Source organism: Epinephelus lanceolatus, chromosome 9 (genome assembly GCF_041903045.1).
Source record: "Epinephelus lanceolatus isolate andai-2023 chromosome 9, ASM4190304v1, whole genome shotgun sequence".
Taxonomy (NCBI): Eukaryota; Metazoa; Chordata; class Actinopteri; order Perciformes; family Serranidae; genus Epinephelus; species Epinephelus lanceolatus.
In genome coordinates, this window is record NC_135742.1 from 26559132 (window position 1) to 26581741 (window position 22610).

At 41.8% G+C, this 22610-nt stretch overlaps 5 protein-coding genes across 6 annotated transcripts in view; 2 read left to right on the forward strand and 3 right to left on the reverse strand.

The window, feature by feature from the left end:
* iqgap2 (IQ motif containing GTPase activating protein 2) overlaps positions 1-4815 on the forward strand; it is a 41585-nt gene extending 36770 nt beyond the window's left edge. For both annotated transcript variants that reach the window (XM_033619793.2, XM_033619794.2), the window contains 3 exons: positions 67-210; positions 3719-3827; positions 4170-4815. In XM_033619793.2, the coding sequence (XP_033475684.2) occupies positions 67-210; positions 3719-3827; positions 4170-4283 (367 nt within the window). In that variant the 3' untranslated portion in view covers positions 4284-4815. The remainder of the gene's footprint in view (positions 1-66; positions 211-3718; positions 3828-4169) is intronic.
* Positions 4816-4934: 119 nt separating this feature from the next.
* f2r (coagulation factor II (thrombin) receptor) lies at positions 4935-7834 on the forward strand. Its single transcript, XM_033619795.2, has 2 exons — positions 4935-5152; positions 6375-7834. The coding sequence occupies exons 1-2, from the start codon at positions 5083-5085 to the stop codon at positions 7592-7594; spliced, it is 1290 nt and encodes a 429-aa protein (XP_033475686.2). The 5' UTR covers positions 4935-5082; the 3' UTR covers positions 7595-7834.
* A 1218-nt stretch (positions 7835-9052) lies between these two features.
* LOC144464281 (uncharacterized) lies at positions 9053-10744 on the reverse strand. Its single transcript, XM_078170778.1, has 6 exons — positions 10497-10744; positions 10263-10408; positions 10061-10122; positions 9833-9943; positions 9648-9749; positions 9053-9377 (listed from the first exon to the last, which is right to left on the reverse strand). Exons 1-6 carry the CDS (start codon positions 10605-10607, stop codon positions 9343-9345), a joined length of 567 nt encoding a protein of 188 aa, XP_078026904.1. The 5' UTR covers positions 10608-10744; the 3' UTR covers positions 9053-9342.
* Positions 10745-11253: 509 nt separating this feature from the next.
* Positions 11254-13689, reverse strand: LOC117252711 (saxitoxin and tetrodotoxin-binding protein 2-like). The gene is made up of 6 exons (XM_033619797.2): positions 13406-13689; positions 12622-12764; positions 12438-12505; positions 12102-12230; positions 11853-11948; positions 11254-11758 (listed from the first exon to the last, which is right to left on the reverse strand). The coding sequence occupies exons 1-6, from the start codon at positions 13514-13516 to the stop codon at positions 11649-11651; spliced, it is 657 nt and encodes a 218-aa protein (XP_033475688.1). The 5' UTR covers positions 13517-13689; the 3' UTR covers positions 11254-11648.
* Positions 13690-17713: 4024 nt separating this feature from the next.
* LOC144464280 (uncharacterized) lies at positions 17714-22610 on the reverse strand. The gene is made up of 6 exons (XM_078170777.1): positions 22381-22610; positions 21418-21560; positions 19541-19605; positions 19317-19445; positions 18163-18261; positions 17714-18064 (listed from the first exon to the last, which is right to left on the reverse strand). The coding sequence occupies exons 1-6, from the start codon at positions 22483-22485 to the stop codon at positions 18015-18017; spliced, it is 591 nt and encodes a 196-aa protein (XP_078026903.1). The 5' UTR covers positions 22486-22610; the 3' UTR covers positions 17714-18014.

A 22610-nucleotide genomic window follows, 5' to 3' on the forward strand; every position in this document is an offset into this window, starting at 1 on the left:
GGTTTGATGGATGGGGCAAAAATTCTTGTGATTTTACTTATGTGTTGTTGTGTTTTGTGTGTCCAGGAATTCACGCAGGTCTATAAAACTGGACGGCAAAGGAGAAAATAAGGGCAGTAAGAAGTGGAAGCCCCAGTCTCTGAAGTACACTGCAGCAAGGCTGCATGAGAAAGGAGTCATCCTGGAGATAGAAGGACTACAGACAAACCAGTGAGTTACACTTTTTACCACCTATATAAACACAGACTACTACTAGACACTATGTACCAAGAAAGGCAGAACAATTTTCTAGCCTGTTTTTTCTTAAATGGGGGTACACATACAGTACAGGCCAAAAGTTTGGACACACCTTCTCATTCAATGCGTTTTCTTTATTTTCATGACTATTTACATTGTAGATTCTCACTGAAGGCATCAAAACTATGAATGAACACATGTGGAGTTATGTACTTAACAAAAAAAGGTGAAATAACTGAAAACATGTTTTATATTCTAGTTTCTTCAAAATAGCCACCCTTTGCTCTGATTACTGCTTTGCACACTCTTGGCATTCTCTCCATGAGCTTCAAGAGGTAGTCACCTGAAATGGTTTTCCAACAGTCTTGAAGGAGTTCCCAGAGGTGTTTAGCACTTGTTGGCCCCTTTGCCTTCACTCTGCGGTCCAGCTCACCCCAAACCATCTCGATTGGGTTCAGGTCCGGTGACTGTGGAGGCCAGGTCATCTGCCGCAGCACTCCATCACTCTCCTTCTTGGTCAAATAGCCCTTACACAGCCTGGAGGTGTGTTTGGGGTCATTGTCCTGTTGAAAAATAAATGATCGTCCAACTAAACGCAAACCGGATGGGATGGCATGTCGCTGCAGGATGCTGTGGTAGCCATGCTGGTTCAGTGTGCCTTCAATTTTGAATAAATCCCCAACAGTGTCACCAGCAAAACACCCCCACACCATCACACCTCCTCCTCCATGCTTCACAGTGGGAACCAGGCATGTGGAATCCATCCGTTCACCTTTTCTGTGTCTCACAAAGACACGGCGGTTGGAACCAAAGATCTCAAATTTGGACTCATCAGACCAAAGCACAGATTTCCACTGGTCTAATGTCCATTCCTTGTGTTTCTTGGCCCAAACAAATCTCTTCTGCTTGTTGCCTCTCCTTAGCAGTGGTTTCCTAGCAGCTATTTGACCATGAAGGCCTAATTCGCGCAGTCTCCTCTTAACAGTTGTTCTAGAGATGGGTCTGCTGCTAGAACTCTGTGTGGCATTCATCTGGTCTCTGATCTGAGCTGCTGTTAACTTGCGGTTTCTGAGGCTGGTGACTCGGATGAACTTATCCTCAGAAGCAGAGGTGACTCTTGGTCTTCCTTTCCTGGGTCGGTCCTCATGTGTGCCAGTTTCGTTGTAGCACTTGATGGTTTTTGTGACTCCACTTGGGGACACATTTAAAGTTTTTGCAATTTTCTGGACTGACTGACCTTCATTTCTTAAAGTAATGATGGCCACTCGTTTTTCTTTAGTTAGCTGATTGGTTCTTGCCATAATATGAATTTTAACAGTTGTCCAATAGGGCTGTCGGCTGTGTATTAACCTGACTTCTGCACAACACAACTGATGGTCCCAACCCCATTGATAAAGCAAGAAATTCCACTAATTAACCCTGATAAGGCACACCTGTGAAGTGGAAACCATTTCAGGTGACTACCTCTTGAAGCTCATGGAGAGAATGCCAAGAGTGTGCAAAGCAGTAATCAGAGCAAAGGGTGGCTATTTTGAAGAAACTAGAATATAAAACATGTTTTCAGTTATTTCACCTTTTTTTGTTAAGTACATAACTCCACATGTGTTCATTCATAGTTTTGATGCCTTCAGTGAGAATCTACAATGTAAGTAGTCATGAAAATAAAGAAAACGCATTGAATGAGAAGGTGTGTCCAAACTTTTGGCCTGTACTGTACTTCTGAGTGTACTTTTGAGTACTGCAGGTGAGATTTCTTAAAAATGTTGATGTGAAAAATAAAAGTCGTGCATAAATCCTTGACTCCCTGAATTGTAAGTTTTCAAAAACTTACCAAAAAGATGCAGTTCAATGTAACTACAGTATCTCAAGCAGGATTTATACTTGGGCGTCAGCTCTATGCAGAGCCTTCACACGTGGCCTACGCGGTTGTGAGCATTTATATTTGTGCAGTGGTGTGTCTGTGTCTCTCTGCAGTTACACCTCCAAAACACTAGTCGGCAGTGGGGGTTTCTGTGAAGTGCTGTGTAGTTTAGTTGATTCAGAACACACTCAAAACACACATTAAACATGGCTTAATAGAGATCATTTCAAACACAAGTTCACAAATCAGCTTCACTATAACTCGCAGCATTCACAGACAGAACACCTGTGTTTTCTGGACACATTTTCCCCACAAATACAACTTGCTAATGTTTTTAGCACAAGCATGTGACATTTTACGTTGTATAAATTAGCCTAGCGGCTAGCAGATTTTTCCTCTACTCCAATGAAGCCAGGGAAAACAGCAACATTTAACAAAGGCAATGTTACAAAATTTGGCTCCACTACAATGCACGAGGTTCACTTACAAAACAACTGTCTTATACTAAACAGGTTTTCTAAACAAATATAACATGCTAACATTATTAGCACAAGCCTATGGCATATTACATTGTATGAATAAGCCTAGCAACAAGCAGAGATTTCCTCTGCTCATATGAAGCCAGGATAAATCACACACAAGACTTAAACTGTTATTTTGTGGAAGCTTTACTGTCTTCACAATTTACTGTTTTTTTATCTGTGAAATTACAGTAAATAAAAGTTTTGTTTCCACTGAGGGAAATGGTTTCAACTTACAAAAATAGACAGGTCTGCGTCACCACGATGTATAAATCCTGCATCAGTGTTATTGCATCATAACAGAAAATTGGCTTGAAATGAATTTAATGATGAATTCTAAACATGAAACATAAACACAAATGTTGTTCCGTTACAGGATGTTCAGTGAATCAAACTCTGATGTTACAGCGCTGTATTTTACCTCTTTATATGGGCTTTGTTTTTGTTACAAATGTTTTACAGGGAGTACTTGGCTGAAAATAGAAAATACAAAGAGTACATTATTGAAAAAACCTTTAAAAACCACCGTTCTAGCCACTGCAAGCATACATGGCTAAAGATCATTTCTATATCATGGGTTTATACGAACAAGAATCTTAAGTTTCAATGAGTTCAGTCGTATCCGACCTCACTATATAGTTCTTTTTTCCTAAGAAGAGGAACGATGTCTGTTCAAAGTGACAAGACTTTGTTGTGAACTGGTCTCTGATATACAAAACACAGGACATGCCTTGTCAGCTTTGTTTTATGAAAGAAAAATGTTATTAGGGATATTGTTCAGTGAGATGACATCTGTCTTCATGCCTCATCTGTTATTCTCAAAACCGAAACAATGCTCTTTATTGAGTTTTTGAGCTGAGATGTTAAACTGCACCCGAGAGGGAATGTAGAGGAGTTGTGTAGAAATGTTAAAAATGATAAACTACAAACAGATCAGATCCATCAAAGCAAGTTTAAGCTGGTTTGAGTCCCTCTGTAGTGTGGGTACTACTGTTATTGACTTTTACTGTCTCTGCAATAACAGGACAATAACTGTAAAAGGTGTATTATGGGGTGTTTGTGATGTGTTGTCATTTTTTCTCTCTCTCTTTTATTTTAGGTTCAAAAATGTCATGTTTGATATCTCACCCACTGAGGAAGTCGGGGATTTTGAGGTGAAGGCCAAGTTTATGGGAGTCGAGATGGAAAAAGTCCAGCTACACTTCCAGGTAAACATTTCCCAAGTGCCTCACAATATCGCAAAATATAGCAGCTCGCTAGTCAACACTACGCCTCGATGACAGATGGTTAAATGTCCCTTTCCACTCAGCGGAGTACGAGCAGGAAATATCACTGAAACAAAACATTTCACAGTAAAGACAGTCGTGGAAACATTAGTTGTAATGAAGTCTGAGTGTGTATCAAGTATGAACACACTGGATATGAAAACATAGTGTATGAATATAAGTGTGTACAGAATAGACCAGGCTGTAATCAGAGGCCACTTTTATGTTGTATTTAAACCTGCAACATTAGCACCGTGTCTCTATGAATGATTATTCTGTGTTCAGGACCTGCTTCAGCTGCAGTACGAAGGCGTGGCCGTCATGAAGATGTTCGACAAAGCCAAAGTGAACGTCAATTTACTCATCTTCCTCCTGAACAAAAAATTCTACGGAAAATAAGAAAGCAAAGAAGAGGAGGGAGAAAGCAACGGGAGAGTAAAGGGGAAACAGACGGTGCCTTCTGACACTACTGAGAATATTGAACAAAATTAATTTAGTCAGAAAACATCAGATGTTTTATCTCATCTGATTATAATTTGATGGATCAAACCGAAATGAAATGTTGTCCAACCAAATGTGTCCGTTCTGTATTTTTCCACGTGGTGATTGTAAATGTAATGTATTTTTAAGAATGAAACTGTAATGATGTTCATGTTTTGTATGTAAAAACTATGAAACACACTGTTGTTGTTACCTTGTCTGTTGAAACGACTGTCTGTTAGTTCACACATGGAGCCAGCTGCCCTGCATGGCTCTATGACATACTGTAGTTTACCAGTGCCTTTTAATTCAGCTCTGTAAAGAAACATGTTTTAATGAATAAAACATCTAAAAAAATTTAAAAGCTACAACTGATGTATTTTTAATATGTATTATCAAGTGATTTCTAATGTTGAAACAACGTGCTTAATAAATTACATGTCTATGATTATTTTTTTCTCATTTGTCAGCCATATAATTATTATTTTTTGTATTTCTTTGAAGACAGATATTACCGTCTGAAGATGTGGGTCACTGGTGTATATTATTTCTCTGTATTGGGGAGGAGATGTGCAGGGAGGTGGAGGCGGAGTATCCACACTGCACTGTAACAACATGTTTGACGCTGGCAGAAAAACACTTCAGTAACTCTTCAGGCAAACTGATAATGTCACCCTTCTTGTAGTTGTCAGATATTTTGAAGACGCACAGGGAAGCCATGGTTCACTTGTCAGCAGGGTTGTTGGTATTGTTTTCTCTGCAGAGCTCAGCACTCGTCTCCCAAAATGGTAAGTTGCTTTCTGAACCATAAATGTTGTGTCAATTCTGTGATAATTAATGATTACAGATTGCTCTGTAATTGTCCACGCTACAGGTTTGCTTACAAATATAAGATAGGATGATTTAGTTTCTTAACAGCTGCTTCAACTGAACAACACTGTAGTGCATACTTTCCTTTACGTCAGGCCATAACCTGGAGTGTAAACAGCAGCCTGGACTATAAGAACTGCTTATATGTAGGAATGATGTTGCATTCACTTCTCCAACATGCCCGAACAAATTAGGGCCTGAAACTGCAATGACTTGCCAGTAAATGAAACTTAAAACGTGTCAGTCTGGCAGCAGATCTTGGACAGTGGCGGAAAACAACTCAGTAACAGTCACGGGTTGCATTTTTCTGCATCGAGTACTTTTTGTATTAGTTTAAGTACGTTGTCTTGATTATACTTGTATGGTTTTACTTGTGTAACATTTTCAATACAGGACTTTTATGTGTAACAAAGTATTTTTAAGGTGGGATATTAGTATTTTTACTTAAGGATCTGAATTAGAAGTAACCAATCTGTACAAGGAGGACTTCTGAATTAAAGTAAATTATGCTCATACTTAAATTAACCTGTTAAATATCCATTTTTTCCCAGACATAAAATTATTCAAATCACTGGTAACTGAAATAATCAGTCTTTTTTTTTTGTTCTTCAATTGTCATTGAAAAGTAGGTGAAAAAGTATGTTTTATGGTCAGTCACAACTGTGACCGGTGGGATAATGTGTTGCATCTGCCATTTATTGACCAAATTAACATCATCTCCTATGCAGTCATCAAAATTCTGATATATCCCATCTTACTAACACATTTAAAACTCACTGCCAGTCCCCAGCATTGCCACTAGAAGGCTCTATCACATTCTAATCTATCTGTTTTACATATCAAACACTTAAACATACATATATCAACCTAAAAAAAAGAAGAGTAGAAGGTTATGTCGAACAAGAACCATGTATGTATACAAGTACATGTACATTAAGATGCACTGTGTCATCCCACTGGTCAAGTGTAAAAAACTGGAAAAATTTGGTGACCTAACCCTTTAAAAAGTGTTGGTAACTGAGTGCTATATATGATAATAATATAACTGCGTCTGAGTCTGAATGGAGCATTTACAAACAATGTGTCACATGACAAAAGTCTAAACACCACTGATGTATTCTGCCCTGTGTCTCTTTAAAGGTTCTATGCCCTTCCTACGGACATTTTCTGGTCACTTTGTGATGGTCACTGATGAGCCTATTGACTATGTTGACCTGTCTGTGTTGGACAGTTTGAGGGATGATGGGGGGTCAGGCTCAGGGTTGGAGCGGGAGCCGGTGAAAAGACATGGCCCACACCGCCAGCCCCAGAAGCACTACTTTGTCTCAGATGAAGCTAAAAGTTTCCTCCAGGGTCGCCTGGCAACAAGCTTTGTCCCCTCCGTTTACACCCTCGTCTTCATCATCAGCGTGCCCCTCAATCTTGTTGCCGTAGTGATGTTTGTGCATCCCGTCCGTCCCAGAAAACCAGCGGTAATCTACATGTTGAACCTGGCCTGCGCTGACCTGCTGTTCGGCCTGCTCCTTCCCTTCAAGATCGCCTACCATTACCATGGCAACAACTGGATCTATGGCTCCGTCATGTGCAGAGTTGTTACAGCAGCTTTCTATTGCAACATGTACTGCTCTGTCCTGCTCATGACGTGCATCAGCATTGACCGGTTCCTGGCTGTGGTGTACCCCATGAATTCATTGATGTGGCGCAGCCCTCAGACGGCTTCAGCTGTGTGTGCTGCCATGTGGCTGCTGGCCCTCGGAGGAGTATCCCCTCTCCTCATCTCAGGGCAAACCATCCATCTGTCAGACCTGGGCATCACCACCTGCCACGATGTGCAGGATGTGGAAAAACTACAAGCGTACTACCTTTACTTCTTCCCCATCTACTCCTCCATCTTCTTCTTCATCCCTCTTGTCTTCACTGCTGTCTGCTACGTGCGAATCATTCAGGCCCTGGCAGCAGCCAACGTGGAGAACCGCTCCAGGAAGACTCGAGCCGTGGTGATGGCTGTGGTCGTTCTAGTGGTGTTCGTGGTCTGCTTTGCCCCCACCAACATCATCCTGATGGTCCACTACGTCCAGCTGTCCCACAAGTCCAGCGACAGCTCCTACCAGGCGTACCTGCTCTCCATGTGTGTGGGCAGCCTCAGCTGCTGTCTGGACCCAGTCCTCTATTACTTTGCCTCCTCTCAGTCCCAGAAGCAGGTGGCGGCGCTGCTCAGATGTAGGCGACTGGCACGAGCAGAGAGCAGCTCAAGAACACAGAGTACAAGGATGAGCGAGCGGAGAGACAGCAGCAGGCCATGCAAGGTGGAGAGCGCTCAAGCTGGCCTGGGGAGCCAATACAGCAGGCTGGTGGCTTAACTGAACTGTTTCTGAGAGACTTTTCAAACTTGCATCCACAATGTGTATTTAAATAAGGAAATGGTTTAATCAAGTCTGTCCAGTGCCTGGTAGTGCTGGACTTATTAGCTGTTAATTATTTTACTATCATGAAATATATTCACCAGTATGACAGTGTGTGATAGGTTTGATTTCATTTCACAGACAGCTTGGCACTGCCATATCTTACTATCTTATCTTACTATATAATGACGAAAACTCTGTGTGTGTGTGTCTGTTCCATGTTTTCCTCCTCACTGACTTGGTCAATCCATGTGAAATTTGGCACAGTGGTAGAGGGTCATGGGAGGATGCGAATGAAGCAATACCACATCAATTGGCCAAAGGGGGGCGCTATAGCAACCAATTGAAATTGCAAACTTTGAATCGGCATATCTCATGCCCCGTACGTCGTCGACATACTTTGCACAGAGATGCCTCTCCTCATGAGGAACAAATTTGCCTCAAGAACCCATAACTTACGGTTATATAGATTTTCTGCCATTTTGAATTTTTTGAAAAACACTTAAAATCGATCTCTTCCTAGGAAGTTTGACCGATCTGCATGAAACTTGCTGAACATAATCTAGGGACCAATATCTAAAGTTCCCTCTTGGCAAAAGTTGGAAAACTTACTAAAACCGAGCTTCTATAAGGCAATGAATATTGCGGAGGGCGTGGCTCATCACATAAAGGTGTATAACATCTCAAGGGTTTCACCGAGGGGACTCCTCCGTTATTGACCCCATCAAACAAAATGGGGGTGCTAGAGAGCTAATTTCTTATCTAGGCCTAACAGCCATATTGATTTTTAGTAAACTTGGTAGATATGTAGAACAGGACGCCTCAAGGTGACTGGAGAAATTTAACTCTAATTGGCAACTGGGTGGCGCTATAACAACAGAAAAATGCTTAAAAATGGCTAAAATGTGACCGATCACTGTGGCTCTCCCTGTGGCTGAATGTTGTTGGGTTTTTATCTAATTTTTGGTATGACTAAGTCATGGTATGGTATGCTGTACATAATCATGGAAACTGTCAGTGTGTCATTCTGTCTGTTCCACATTTTTCTACTCACTGACGTGGTCAATCTATGTGAAACTGCACATAGGCATTGAGGATTGGCATAGGTAGAAGGTGACAAAGCTACCAATGGGTATGGACTAGTTTAAATTAGATTTGTGTTTCATATTCTTTTTCAGAGCATCACTCAGAAATGTATCATCTAGCAAGTATACTTGATCAGTTATCTGGCAATACACAAAACATTTTTGTCCAATCCAGCCTTCATTAATGGCCGAAAACGTTTCATGTATTGCCAGACAAATGATCAGGTGCAACCCACTCTTCTTTATACAGATACATGCACCAGTTAGTCATAGTGCAGCAGCAACCCTACAAATTTTCTCATTACCAGTAAATTATAGGAATTAAACAGTTAGCGTAAAACAATAATTAAGTTTTAATCTGAAAAAAAAAAAAAAATTTACATGAGATGTACCCTAGTAACTGCATTATTGTAAGAAAAAAAACGGTGGTTTTGACACCTCGATTTCCCAATGCAACTCAGTATATCATCATCTGTTCTAGGTTTTTAAAAGTCAGAATGTAAAATCATTAGTCACATGTTGCACTGGCATTCATAGCATAGATAATTCCATCTACTACTCTATACGTGTGTTTGTTTAATGCAAATGTTGCTGTATCTCTTTGTGTTTTTTGACTGCTGCTCACTCTGTGCTCTCTTCGTCGTCGGGGCAGAGCTCTGAAACATAAAGACAAAAAGCAAAATTGTAAGAGGGGAGAGCAAATATTCCCTGAGCAGCAGTGTTTCCATTTCCTGACCATGTGCATCGTGTGCCATGTACAAGTTTGCTGTAAAAAGACATAGTGTTTAACTATATTCAAATACTGCATTTCACAACACAACACAACATCTCCACCTTGTGGCAATTTCTGTGAGTCGTCATCTCCAGTCAAGACTCGCAGTTTCTCAGCTATGGTCATTATTACAGGTTACTGAAGACTTACTGACCTGTTTTACCATCGTAGGTGTAGAAGTTCTCTGGGAAGGTCAGACACCCAACTTGTTTCTTGAAAATTTCAACATCTTTGGGATCTATCTTTCCCGTCCTTGCTGAAAGGAGAGGGAGATTTTAAAAAAGGACTGGCCACATTTAACACTCTGTCTGATTGTGTTAGAGCAGATGAGGAACTCACTGAACTGCAGGATGTATCTACCGGTGACGTCCCCGTTTCGAAAGGTGTCTGTCCACAGCAGGCAGTCGGAGCAAGTCTGTAGAATATGTCCTTTGTGGTCTGAGAGATTTTCTTAAAAAGTGGACAGCAGAGTGATGCAGTTTTATTTATATGGAGATCTGTTGTTGCGCTCTGTTAATACCAAGCTAAAGAAATGAGCTGCTGTATCTCATCTGATGTGTTACTTACTGCGAAATGTGGTGGCAATCCCTGAGACTGTTGCATTTACCTCCCCTGTGATGCACCGATCACTGAGAAACAAGAATATGCTGTGATAGCATTTTTTTTTCACAAGCGTAATAGTGTTAAAGAAGGTATAATATAATGCTTCACACTCCATTTACGGAGGATTCTGCCCCAAATATTCCAGGGATTAAGTCACCAAACTTACAAGCAGTAATCCCCCCAACGTAATGTCACAACTTGACTGTCAGAAGTGGGAGACAAGTCTATCCAGGAGCTTTTCAGAGACTCCAGCGCCTTGTGATACGCCTTGGGGTCACCAGCTCCCATCACATACACCCATTTTCCAAAAACCTTCACATAAACAGCCAAGAATCATAGTTATATTCAAAATATCTAAGCATCTTTGTGGATATATAAGAAAGAGACAGAGAAAACCTACCAGTTTGGGGTCCTCTGGCATAAAAGGTTTGACCAGGTCCTTACAGTCAGGTGCAGATGCAGCACTGAGGGAAGTGAGAGCCAACAGAACTACAACAGCAGGCAGAGCCATGGTCAGACAGAGGAAGATGTGAGACGGCAGCACTGCAGAGGATGTCACTGAAGCTGCAGCAGAAAACTTCTAACGCTGATTCATTGTCCCTCTGGGGTTTCGGACACAAAAAAAGTCGTTGAGCAAGTGCTAATAACAGGGAGGAGGGGGGGTTCTACATACTCAGATGCACCAGTGAAGGTTTGTTTAATGACCTTGCAGACCCATGCAGATTTCTCTTTCTCAGCGTTGAATAGCCAGCTCATTAGTCCTCTGCTGCCTGCAGCGCTGCCCCTGAATGAACTCAGGCAAAGTGCCAAAGCTTGTCTCTGACTGTTGAGACATTCAAAAAGGACCTGAAGAAGGCTGTCTCCCTGTGGGTCTGAGTGGACTCCTTGTGGCGACAGTTTAAAAGTTTGACGTCTTCTTTCTCCCCCCTAACGGTGACGTTACCCGGCAACACTCTTTGTTGAAGTTTCTGGGAACAGCGGTGCATTTGAGAAGAACTGTAGCAGTTTTGGTGAGGCGTTTAATCGTGACACACGGGTCAGAGGAGTGTCTTCATCTTCTATTGTATTCAGAAAAGGTTAAAGAAATGTTGGAGCTCAGAGGCCGAACACTTTCACAGTTAAGGGTGGAAATAAATGATGAGAGCACGACGCAGAGGGAGACTGAAAGCTGTTTTATTTACTTCACACAACCAGTGGGAAACAGAGTGTTAACGTGATTTAAAGGAGGCATTTAGGTGGATTTTTCAGCCATTACTGTACCTGACAGAAAATGCCATGAGCTAATCAGATGTCAACATTTCCTAATCTAAATTATGGAAAGTCAAACAGCTTAGCAATAATAAGACTACACATTACTAACCACAGATCTAACATGACACAACACCAGCAGGCCTTTAATTTAATGCTGCTGCTGGAACAAACATGACCACGACTTATCAAACCACAGCACAATCTATTTTTTTCACATAGCAACACTATGAAGCACTTGTTAAGCTGGAGGTGTCTGGGTGTGCATGCTGTTCAAAGGGCCATGACATCTCTGTGCTCTGCTTTACTTTGCAGCAGTAGGCTCAACATCAGTTTGATTATTCTCCGTATTCTCCGTGTTCTCCGTAGTTTCAGCTGCAGGTGTAGCAGGTTCCCTCTCATCTGGGCACAGCTCTGAAATAAAAAAAGCAACGATCAAATAGTGAAGAAAGTAGCATGAGGAAAATTTTAACTTGGTATAAGATACAAAGCTCAAATGGCAGCTGACCTGTTCCTCCAAAGTGGTACTCTGGGTAGAATTTAAGGCACTCAGCCTGCTTCTTGAAGGTCTCTAACTCGGATGACTCCAGAGTGCCGGTCCGTGCTTTGAAAGAGGAGCGAGAGGAATAAAACAGGGAGGGTGAGGTGGTTGTAATGAAGAGAGGAGACCAGTAAAATAGAGACAACTGGTCAAAATATGGACCAAAAACTGTGTATTTTTACTCAAATTGGCAATGGAGGTGGAAAAAAGCCTTACTGAAGAGGAAAAGGTATCGTCCCTTTGACTTGCCGTCAGGAAGGAGGGTGGTGTCTTCAGACAGGAGGCAGTCAGCGCAGGTTTCATAGTACTTCCCATCATGATATGAAGTGTGACCGTTGATAATAACTGTCAGGGAAACATAATGCAAGATATGAAATCTGAGGGTTTTTATTTCCAATTTTCATCTATTTTAAATACTGTATTTGGAGCCTTGTATGACGTTTTCTTTATTAAATCCAGCCTATACTTTGGTAATGTGCTTTGGCTGCATGCATCACCCACATAACAACACACAGCACAGAAAGAGATGATGAGACAGGGCGTAACACGTACAAGTGGTGTGACTGGTCATCCCCGAGATGGTGGCATTGGCGATACCCTGCAGGCATCTATCTTCACCTCTGTGATGAGAAAAAAGAAAAAAGAAAAAGAGGTCATGACCCATGTCAACCTTTCAATACACTCTTAAATGCCATTTCTATGTGCGAGAACATCACAATACTTGCAGTGTCCTTACAGGCGGTCGGACCAGTAGATGGTCATGACCCCGTTGTCCGAGGAAGGCGACAGATCCACCCAGGAGCTGTTCACCGTCGCCAGGTCATTCTTCAGGCCGGGCTGGTCCCACGCCCCAACATGGAGCACCCACTTCCCATAGATCTGCCACAAGCACAGAGGCAAAACATCCACACACGTCACTCACATGATTGGGCTGCAACTATGCTGGAGTGAGCTCATACTTTATTTTCCAAAAGAACAGAATAGAAGAGAAGCAAAAGAAAATGTTTTTAAAGAGATACATACAGATATATCATTCCTTTGTTTTGCCATCATTGTTTCTGTTGGGCAACCGTGCAGTATTTGCTGAAGAAGCCTGTTTGCAATATGATCGAAAGCACCAGAACAGCTTAATGGACCTTGTGGGAACATTGTTCACTACTGAATTGATATACATATTTAAAAAGAATTAAATTTCCTGGGAAAAAAGTAAGTGAAGGACTGCAAATGAATTAAAAATGTTCTCTGCTGAAGTCACATAATATCACAGCTGTTTTCTGTAGTCTTGATATACAAGATGCATTAATGTGCATGATAAACTGAATATGCTTGAGCTTTATGTAAAACAATAAACCAAGATAAAATATTAAACAGACTGGCTACACAGATGCACTGTTGCATAATTGAATGTAACACTTAAACCTATACAGTTTCAGCTCTTGGAGTTTTCCTAACACACAGCGCTGGGCTACAGAGCCTCCTCTCATATGACCTGCTCCTACCAAATGATCGCTGATACTCACGGGGCTGTGGCTGTCCAGTACCAGAGGCTTGACCAGGTCTTTACAGTCCAGTTCAGATGCAGCACCCAGGGAGGCGAGGGCCAGCAGAGCTACAACCAGCTGTGAAGACATGGCTCGAGACAGCAGGCAGCCAGAGAGCAACACTAATGTCAGGGATCCTGCCAGCTAGAGCCTCCTCAAAGCAACCGGGGGAAGTGTTCCGTAACAGTGGGCTGGGCCACACACAGGCACACACACACACATGCACGCACACACATGCACACACACCGTCACTTCTCACATCCAGTCAGCAAGGGTTTGTGTCCTATTTATCCCCTTACATAACAGCCAGCTGGCAGAGTCTGAATAGCAAGACCCCTGCATCTTTCAATATGTGAACACCCCCCTGGACAGAGTCACACACAGGCACAAAGGCAGAAAAAGTGAAAAGAAACACACACACACACACACACACACACACGCACCCACACACACACACACACACACACATCTCCTCTACTGTCCTTATATCTTATTTCAACAATGGCTCCAAAACATTTCATATATCTCCATAAACTCATCTTAACATATTTCTTATTTGCCGATTCACTGAACACACACAAAACGGGCATTTAGCGTCTTTGACATCAAGTAACTTTTTGTTTCTGCAGGGTGGGTGAGAGCTTACGTAACATGTACTGCCTCCATTTCTCCAGGGACACAGTTCAGAGATGGGTCCCTCTGTTTTTTGTTTCTATGGGGACAAAAATCATTACTAAAAGTGATAATAATACTGCACGAGTGTGTCACAGTTCAACAACATACTGTATTCTTGTGAAACACTGGGGCCAATCAGGGCATTGTCACTTATCTAATATTGTGCTCTGCAAACACACCCTGTACCAGATGTTGATAAGGTCTAACTGGTCAGCTCCATCTCCAAATTCCTTATCTGAAGTAAACACACAGAGACCCTGAGATGAGGACAATCGACATACGGTCTGTTTGCAAAATGCCGTTGTCAATGCTGGGTAAAGAATCACCAGTTGTGTTTCATGGCCTCATATGTGGAAGGTTTGATCTGTGGCAGAGGGACAATTCAGATTCAAAGCAAATTTTGTGGTGAAATGTGTTTCATGTGTTCTTGAGTATGTTTTGTGCTTGCTCAGTTTTTGGCTACGGATAAAAATCTAAACTAAATCTTAAAATATATAGTACACATAGATTATGTAACTCACACATGCAGTACTGCATATGCCATTATGTAAATGGTGTGTCTCTCTTTGTGTGTGTCACTCTTTATTTATGTGCACTTAAGGCTGCGTTATGTAACATAAAAAAAAGTCCTTTAGGTGCCATGTTTTAATACTGAAGCCATATATAAGTCATGTTAAAGTGGCAGACATATTACAGCTTCGTTTTGCAGGAAATGTTTTTGGATACATGATGGTTTAGGGGAAACTAGTACTTTTCAATGTGGACTCTGTTTGATCCTATGTTTTGAATCTAAGTGACTAATGGAGACAACTATTTTAGAAATTGGTCCAGTATTTAGCAAGGGTGCTGTGGCTGGCAGTGGGAAACAGGGCTGCGATATGATCTTGGCGACGATAGCGCACTGTCATGTGCGTCCATCTAACGTGATTGTTTTTATTACTGACCAGCTCAGATAATTAAAACCCGGTTTCCACAAAGCAGTACAGTACGATACGGTTCAGTTTGGTATGCTTTTTGTCATTTCCACAGTGAAAAGTTGTGGATGGTACCAATGGAACCGTTCCGTACCATCCCCATTTTTGGTCCCCCCTCTGTTGGGGTACCTAGCACACAGATCTGGTATGAAAAGGTGGAGCTGTGAACACTGCAGTCTGCTGACCAATCAGCAGACTGCTGTGAACACTGCAGTCTGCTGATTGGTCAATAGCTGACGGTCACTCTGCTCAGGGCTGAGTTGTGGCTGGTTTGAGGCTCATGTAACCACTGTTCACACCGTGGAGAGTTATACATATATTAGAAAACTGTGCCTATAAAATGAAAGGATGTCTTGCTGCCTCTTGCAGCAGCAGTTGTCTGAGAAAATAATTCACTGGGCTGACTGCCAGCAACTTTTAAGGTGGAAAATTTGATTGTAATGCTACTCAATTGACGACGTGAATCCATCAGCACACCTTTTAAATTTCAACGAGACAACTTTGGGGCAGCATGGTGGTGCAGTGGTTAGCACTGTCGCCTCACAGCAAGAGGGTTCCTGGTTCGATCCCAGGAGGGAGCCCCTCTGTGCGGAGCTTGCATGTTCTCCCCGTGTAAGCGTGGGTTTTCCCTGGGTACTCCGGCTTCCTCCCACAATCCAAAGACATGCAGGTTAATTGGTGACTCTAAATTGTCCATAGGTGTGAATGTGAGTGTGAATGGTTGTCTGTCTCTACATGTCAGCCCTGCGATAGTCTGGCGACCTGTCCAGGGTGTACCCTGCCTCTCGTTCAATGTCAGCTGGGATAGGCTCCAGACCCCCGCGACCCTCAAGAGGATAAGTGGTTTGAAAATGGATGGATGGATGAGACAACTTTACTTTAGTTTTTATTGACTCTTTTGGATGACATACACTTTTAGTAATGACTGGATCTTCAAATGCTTAAAAATATATATTAATTTCAACCAAATTATGTGAACTGTATATATTCTAATCCTCACTTGGAAGTAAAAAAAGCGTTGCAGAACATCATTGCTGTGTGCTCCGCCAACACTAAACCCCTGAGTTTGCTTAAGAAGGACTAAATGCACAATCCTGCTATTTTTAAATATCCCATACAGAGAGAGATTCTGAGTGTAGGCTGTTTTATTTTGTTCTGAAAATGTCAGCATGCAACCTTGTGGATGATAAACTGGAGTGCTGGACGCAGCAGTGAGTGACAACAACCCCACCCACATTTAAGCGGGGGGAACACTAAGCGGACCTAGGGTCTAGGTGCTATGTCTGCAGGGTTACTTTTGGTTTCAAAGGTACCATACTGAAAGTGTTTGGTGGAAACGGGGCTTAAGTGTCTTTCTTTACCTTTCACATTTAGTTTTGCAACAATTCAGCTCACAAGACTTCAGAACGAAGCTTCTTCTTGAGCGAGACGTTGGTTAGATACAATACCAAACAGACCTGATCAAGTAGAAGGATAAAGAAAAAAGTTTAATTTCTTTGTAAAACACTTACAAAGCATTTGCAGTAGGCTACATTGCTCAAACGATTACAGTGCGGTGCTCTTGCTCAATACTGGGCCAATTTCAAAAATTGTTGTTACCGTTACTCACTCTGACACAAAACATGGGAAAATAGCATCCAGGTTGAAAAAATACCAAAGTTGGCTTTTAAAGTGAGCCTGGTGAAATAAGTGAGAGGAAGTTGCACTACTCTTTCAGGATTAAAAAAGGTTACAAGCCACCATCTTTCACTTCTTTCAGGAAAATCTCCACACAGTGCAAGACATGTTCTGAAAGGGCTCCAAAAGTTTCTCACAGCCGCGTAAATACGTTGCATTCCATCCTTCAAGGGGCCCTCCGACAAGAAGACATCTTGAAAAGAAGTAGTGTTAAGCTAGAACAAGAGTATGCATGAATGTAACAGTCAGCCAGTCCACAGCCCTGCTTAGTATTTACATCTTTAAGTCCCCTCACACACACACACACACACACATACACACACACACACACACACACACACACACACACATTTTAGTCACAGTCCATAACAATAGCTTTGAGTCATAAAAACTCTGTTGCAGCCTGAGTTGGACAGTGTTTCGCAGAGATCACTGGAGGCTCGTAGTGTCAGCCATGAATGCCAAAAGCCAGAAAGTACAAACAGATTGCATTCATGCAAAATAGAAGCATGCTGATGCAGTATGATGGCATCGGATTATTACATGCTTTTGTATTTTGACAATAATCCCATGTGAACTTCTTTCATATACCTTTTTTTTTGTTAGAAGTTTGTGTAACTTTGACACTGTATTTATCACCTATGGAAGCATGTATGGCCCATAAGGCTCCCTCTGTCTAGCTGAAGGTAGAGATGATTGTCATGTGTATTTCCACGCAGCCATATTACATAGAAGCTGTGTCTGCGCTGTTTTGGAACAGACCCTGAGTTGTACTTTGGTCCTACTTTGGGTCTGACCAACGCGTTAAGAAAACCAGCCTGGACTAAGAATGGCCCTGTGGCCTGAGTGATTGATTTCCTCTTCTTCCTTTCACATGCAAACATCCAGTGTTTCCTTTTATTGGACTTTTTACAGAAAAAGACATTCAAGTGGCATCCACTGTGATTCATGAATCTGACACTGAATGTGAAATCAGTTTATTCGGTTCTCTTTAATACAGCAATCTACAAAGTCTGGCATGATGAATAACTTTAACAGGCTAAGTAGCTCTTTGTTTTCAAAAGGCACTCTCACACTTAAAAAAAGCTGTAATCCCTCTTGTCTCACATTAAACCCCCCTGCAGGATGAAAAAAAGGTGTCATCTTCACATCTATCAAGACATCTGTGTGGTACTGGGAGTTTACAGACATCTAAGAGAGGAGCATACTTGAATACAAATCTGACTCATGGAGTAACTTCAGGTCTCTATTCTTCTTCTATTCTATTCTTCTTTTACATCTGTGGCAGCCACGTTCTCATCAGGACACAGGTCTGAAACAGGAGGAGGAAGTTTATAAGTGCTGTAATAAGTGACACATACTCACTACTGCCATGTGTGTGTTTGTGTGTAGCAGTGAATCAGCTTCTACCTGTGGTTTCTCCAAAGTGGTATTCTGGTGGGAGGGTGAGGCACGCAGCCTGTTTCTTGAAAACCTCCAAATCAGAGTCATCCAATTTCCCAAACTTCGCTGCAGGGCACGGACAGGACGAGTGGAGAAGTTCATGTTAAAGGGGAACTAATGTTTTTTTCAACCTGGGCCCTATTTTCCGATCTACTCTTGTCTAAATGAGTGATAGGATGTTCAATATTTGACATTTCTCCAGTACGAAGCTAGGGCTGACCTGCCTGCAGCCCGTGAGCGCGCGCTATATTAAATAATAGGGCACTCAGACAGCGTCAAACATCGTCAAAATACGTCCACTAAAAGTGCATTTTTTTCCACACAGATAGGCTCGGATTGTTAGTATAATTATCTGACATTATCTGAACATAACAGAAAGGAGAAATGAACGTCTGTGTTTACCTTTAGCTGGATTCAGACATGTTCCTCTGCCTGTTGCTGCTCCCTCTCTCTCTCCTCATCTGCTCTTCAATTTCAATGAGCTCTGCATCTGTGTACGTCCGTGTTCAAATAAATACGGGCAGTCATCAAATTCAAATGGCTCATCCAGATCCAGTTGGTCAAAATCGGGTAAAAATTCGGACATGTTTGTTGTGGCAAGTCAAAACACTCACTCAGAGAGTGAAAGTCTGGCTCTGAAATCTCACGACTTGTGAGAAAAACGCCAGGAGTTACTCTGTTTGGAGTAGTCATGGCTGAATTTTTGAGCAACTGGATCTGGATGAGCAATTTGAATTTGATCACCGCCCGTATTTATTTGAATACGGACGTACACGGACGCAGAGCTAAAGGTAAACACAGACGTTCATTTTTCCTTTCCGTTATGTTGTCAGATAATTATACTAACAATCCGAGCCTATCTGTGTGAAAAAAAATGCATTTTAGTGGACATATTTTGACATTGTTTGACACTGTCTGAGTGCCCTATTGTTTAATATAGCTCACTCACGGGCTGCAGGCAGGTCAGCACTAGCTTTGTACTGGAGAAATGTCAAATATTGAACATTCTATGACTCATTTAGACAAAAGCAGATCGGAAAATAGGGCCCAGGTTGAAAAAAAACACACAAAAAAAGTTTTACCCATTACAGAAAAGCTGTCACAGACAACTGTGAACTCACTGTAGATCAAGAGGGATTTTGTGTCTCCCACTTTGCCCACAGTCACTGAAGTGTCTGTCCAGAGGATGCAGTCAGGGCAGGTCGTCAGGTACTTCCCAACATGAATATGATCAGAGGCATTGAGTTGAACTATGACACAGAAACAGAAGATTAACATATTATTATGCATTTCTAGGAACTGTGTGTTAAAGCACACATGCTAATATGTATCATAATGTACTTACATGTCACTCTGGTGGCGTTTCCCATGGAGGTGGCATTAACGCTTCCTCTAACACATTTTCCATTCCTTGTAAGGAGATATCAAAATAATACGTTTTTAAAACTGGAGAAAGTCTCATTAGTTACCTGACACACTGACTGCCCTAAAGGAGCAGCAGTGTGTGGGCTTCAGTGGCATCTAGAGGTGAAGACTGTAGATTGCAACCTACTGAAACTTCTTCATGTGCTAAACTTGAACTCCCTGTTAGATTCCTTCAGTGTTCATTGTTCAGGAGGTGTTTTTGACCCTTTGCTATGTCCCACCTCTCAAATGTAGACGCTTCCACAAGGGTCCGACGACACAGCTGTGCTCTGTAGATTCTCATGCAATCGTTTCAGATTTTCTTTTATCTCAGGCTGGTTTTGTGGATTTCAAGCTAAATGTTTTGCCTGGGGCATGTGTATGACCTGGAGAGGTTGGAAGAAGATATATGTTTCTTCACTGTTCCAAAACCAAAATCGAAGCCTTAAAAGTGTAGGGTTTGCTAGCTAGCCATAGTTTTTGCTGCTGAGTGAGTTTGATTTCCTGGGTATATCCTTCAAAACATATTGTAGACCTCTCTGTCTGCTTCTCTCTGAAATCGCTTTGTCATTTTTTTTCCAAAAACTAGCCAATATGTCCTCAGGGAGTGCAGTTAGCTACAGTCCGACAGCTTAACGGACCATCACAAAGGGGCGGGGCTTAACAAAAGGGTAGATTATCCACACAGGTCTCTTCCTCTCTAAAACAAACAGACCAGGTGATTAAAACCAGTAAAAACACTAAATGAAGCAGTTTCACATTACAAGTCACTGTTTCTCCAGCGCTGTTAGGCTCGTCGCTGTTTAGCTCATCGTGGAGGGGCTGCTAATAATGGTAGCTGATACAAAAACACGTGTTTGTTTTCTTCTGTTCTAGGCTACTGTAGAAACCTGACAGTGCAACATGACGGGCTACGTAGACGAGGACCGGCTCCCTATGTAGGTACACAGCTCATTCTAAGGTAACACTTTGACTCTTATGGTCAGGTTATTATACACTAAAGAAAACATACTTAATACATTATATCTAATGTCTGCCAATATATCCCTGTGAATCCTACACACTGGACCTTTAAAGGGAAATTTCGGTTTATTTCAACCTGTCTCCTATCGTCCTAAATTTGTTTCATGTGACTAGTGACATAGAAATAATAGTTAGCATGTTAGCTGTTAGCCTAGATACAGCCGGGGCGCATTAGTAGCGTCAGACCTGTTAAAACGTAAGTGAACAGGCATCCCTTCAAGTGCAAAGTTAGTCCACTAAACAAGCTTTTTCTCCACAAAGACTGCCTCATATCTTTAGGATAAATGTCAGAGAACATATAGAAAATGACATGTAAATGTGCTGTCTTACCTTACCGGTGTGCTGCCATGTTTGTTTATCATCTATATGGTCTCTGACATTTATCCTAACGATATGAGGCGGTCTTTGTGGAGAAAAAAAGCTTGTTTAGTGGACTAACTTTGCACTTGAAAGGATGCCTGTTCACTTACGTTTTAACAGGTCTGACGCTACGGCTGTATCTAGGCTAATGGCTAACATGCTAACTATTATCTGTATGTCACTAGTCACACACCGAAATTTCCCTTTAAAGCCATTGTGCAACGTTTTGGGCAAACAGCTGTTTGCCAGACTTCTGAAGAAAAATACTTTCAGTGGGAGCTATTTGTTTTGCTGATCGATTTGTTTCAACTCAGATATTTCTTTGATCCAGCACCCACTCCAATAAGCACTGGGACGTGCATTTCTTTTTTAGTGTTTCTTATGCCTTAAAGGTAATGAAATAACATTAATTTTCAAAAGATCATTAACAGTTACACTTTGTCTCCCCAGCGAAGGATCATGTCATCACTATCAGGTTTGGGTGAGAGTTCAATCCAGGAACTGTCGAGAGTTCTCAATGAGTTCATCATCTCTTCACTGTCCGATGTTGCAGCGTGGAATATCCATTTTCCAGAAACCTATGAACAGATGTGCAAAATTAAAAATGTACAAATTTATACTTGTATAAAAAAAGAATTTGGAGCTCTTAAACCCCACATCTTGTAGATCTGTGAAACCATTGTCAAGAAAGTATACAGTATTTGGTATCAGTTGTATTACCCAACAAAAATAATGTGGTGACACCGACACAAAGGTGACGGGAGAGGCATGCACAGGATTGTTAGAGGGTTTTAAAAGAGAATAGCCTTCAAATACAATCTCAATGTGTCTTGCAGTGTCCCCCTCTCACCCCTGCTCTATCTTGTTGCCACCTGTGAGTTAACTGGGTTCAGGTGTGTTGCACTGAGATGAAGGTTCGTGGCCGGTAGGAGACAGCCTGCCTTGTAAGTAGAATAAACTTCAATGGATTTGTGTTTTTGGTGATTCCTCAACCGTGTGTGTGGAGGACCAGAAAGGAACTGAGCCCACTACCAAGTATGACTGGATTGTTTTTTAAATTCCACCCCGGTGAGTTTGATTCCTCTTTTTTGGATGGCATTCCTATCATTTGGGGATGGGCACAATATATAAATAAATCATGTTTGAGTCTATTTAAATTTTGTTTACTATGTTTTCTGCTGGTGTCAGTAGGGAGGCCCCTTATTTTGTCTACCCCCCGCTAACCAAGATTAAATAATAACTGTAGCTTACGAATTTCACTCATAACTAGGCTTTAAAGCTGTTGTTATAATGTAAGTTATACTTAGGTTAAGTCATGATGCAAAACCACCACGCGTGGCCTTTTGAAACAAAGCAAATATCAACTTCGCTTGTATGTAAATGCTGAGGGCAACATACCTGGCTTTGATCCTCCAGAGGTTTAAGCAGCTCTTCACAGCCTGGATCAGATGCAGCAGTCAGAGAGGAGAGAGCCAGCAAAGCTAAACAAAACTCTACAGACATGATTAGAAGTCAGATCACAGCCAACTGGATACAACAGCAAGAACAGAACAGAACAGGACAGCTGTCTTGCAGGAAGGCCACCCTGAAGACTAGCAGAGAGGAAGTTAGAATGAGAGACAGAGAGA

Excerpts from the sequence above, each read along its gene's own strand:
- LOC117252711 (XM_033619797.2), bottom strand. The coding sequence starts at position 13,516 with ATGTCTTCACAGCTGGTTGTAGCTCTGCTGGCCCTCGCCTCCCTGGGT. Across the intron at positions 12,506-12,621 it reads ATCTACTGGTCCGACCGCCT|AGGTGAAGATAGATGCCTGC; the intron begins GTAAGGACACTG and ends TTCTCATCACAG. Across the intron at positions 11,759-11,852 it reads GTACCACTTTGGAGGAACAG|AGCTGTGCCCAGATGAGAGG; the intron begins GTCAGCTGCCAT and ends TTTTTATTTCAG.
- f2r (XM_033619795.2), top strand. The coding sequence starts at position 5,083 with ATGGTTCACTTGTCAGCAGGGTTGTTGGTATTGTTTTCTCTGCAGAGC. Across the intron at positions 5,153-6,374 it reads AGCACTCGTCTCCCAAAATG|GTTCTATGCCCTTCCTACGG; the intron begins GTAAGTTGCTTT and ends GTCTCTTTAAAG.
- LOC144464281 (XM_078170778.1), bottom strand. The coding sequence starts at position 10,607 with ATGGCTCTGCCTGCTGTTGTAGTTCTGTTGGCTCTCACTTCCCTCAGT. Across the intron at positions 10,409-10,496 it reads TGCCAGAGGACCCCAAACTG|GTTTTTGGAAAATGGGTGTA; the intron begins GTAGGTTTTCTC and ends GTTTATGTGAAG. Across the intron at positions 9,750-9,832 it reads TAGATACATCCTGCAGTTCA|CAAGGACGGGAAAGATAGAT; the intron begins GTGAGTTCCTCA and ends CTCTCCTTTCAG.
- LOC144464280 (XM_078170777.1), bottom strand. The coding sequence starts at position 22,485 with ATGTCTGTAGAGTTTTGTTTAGCTTTGCTGGCTCTCTCCTCTCTGACT. Across the intron at positions 19,606-21,417 it reads CTTCGCTGGGGAGACAAAGT|GAATGGAAAATGTGTTAGAG; the intron begins GTAACTGTTAAT and ends TCTCCTTACAAG. Across the intron at positions 19,446-19,540 it reads AAACGCCACCAGAGTGACAT|TTCAACTCAATGCCTCTGAT; the intron begins GTAAGTACATTA and ends TCTGTGTCATAG.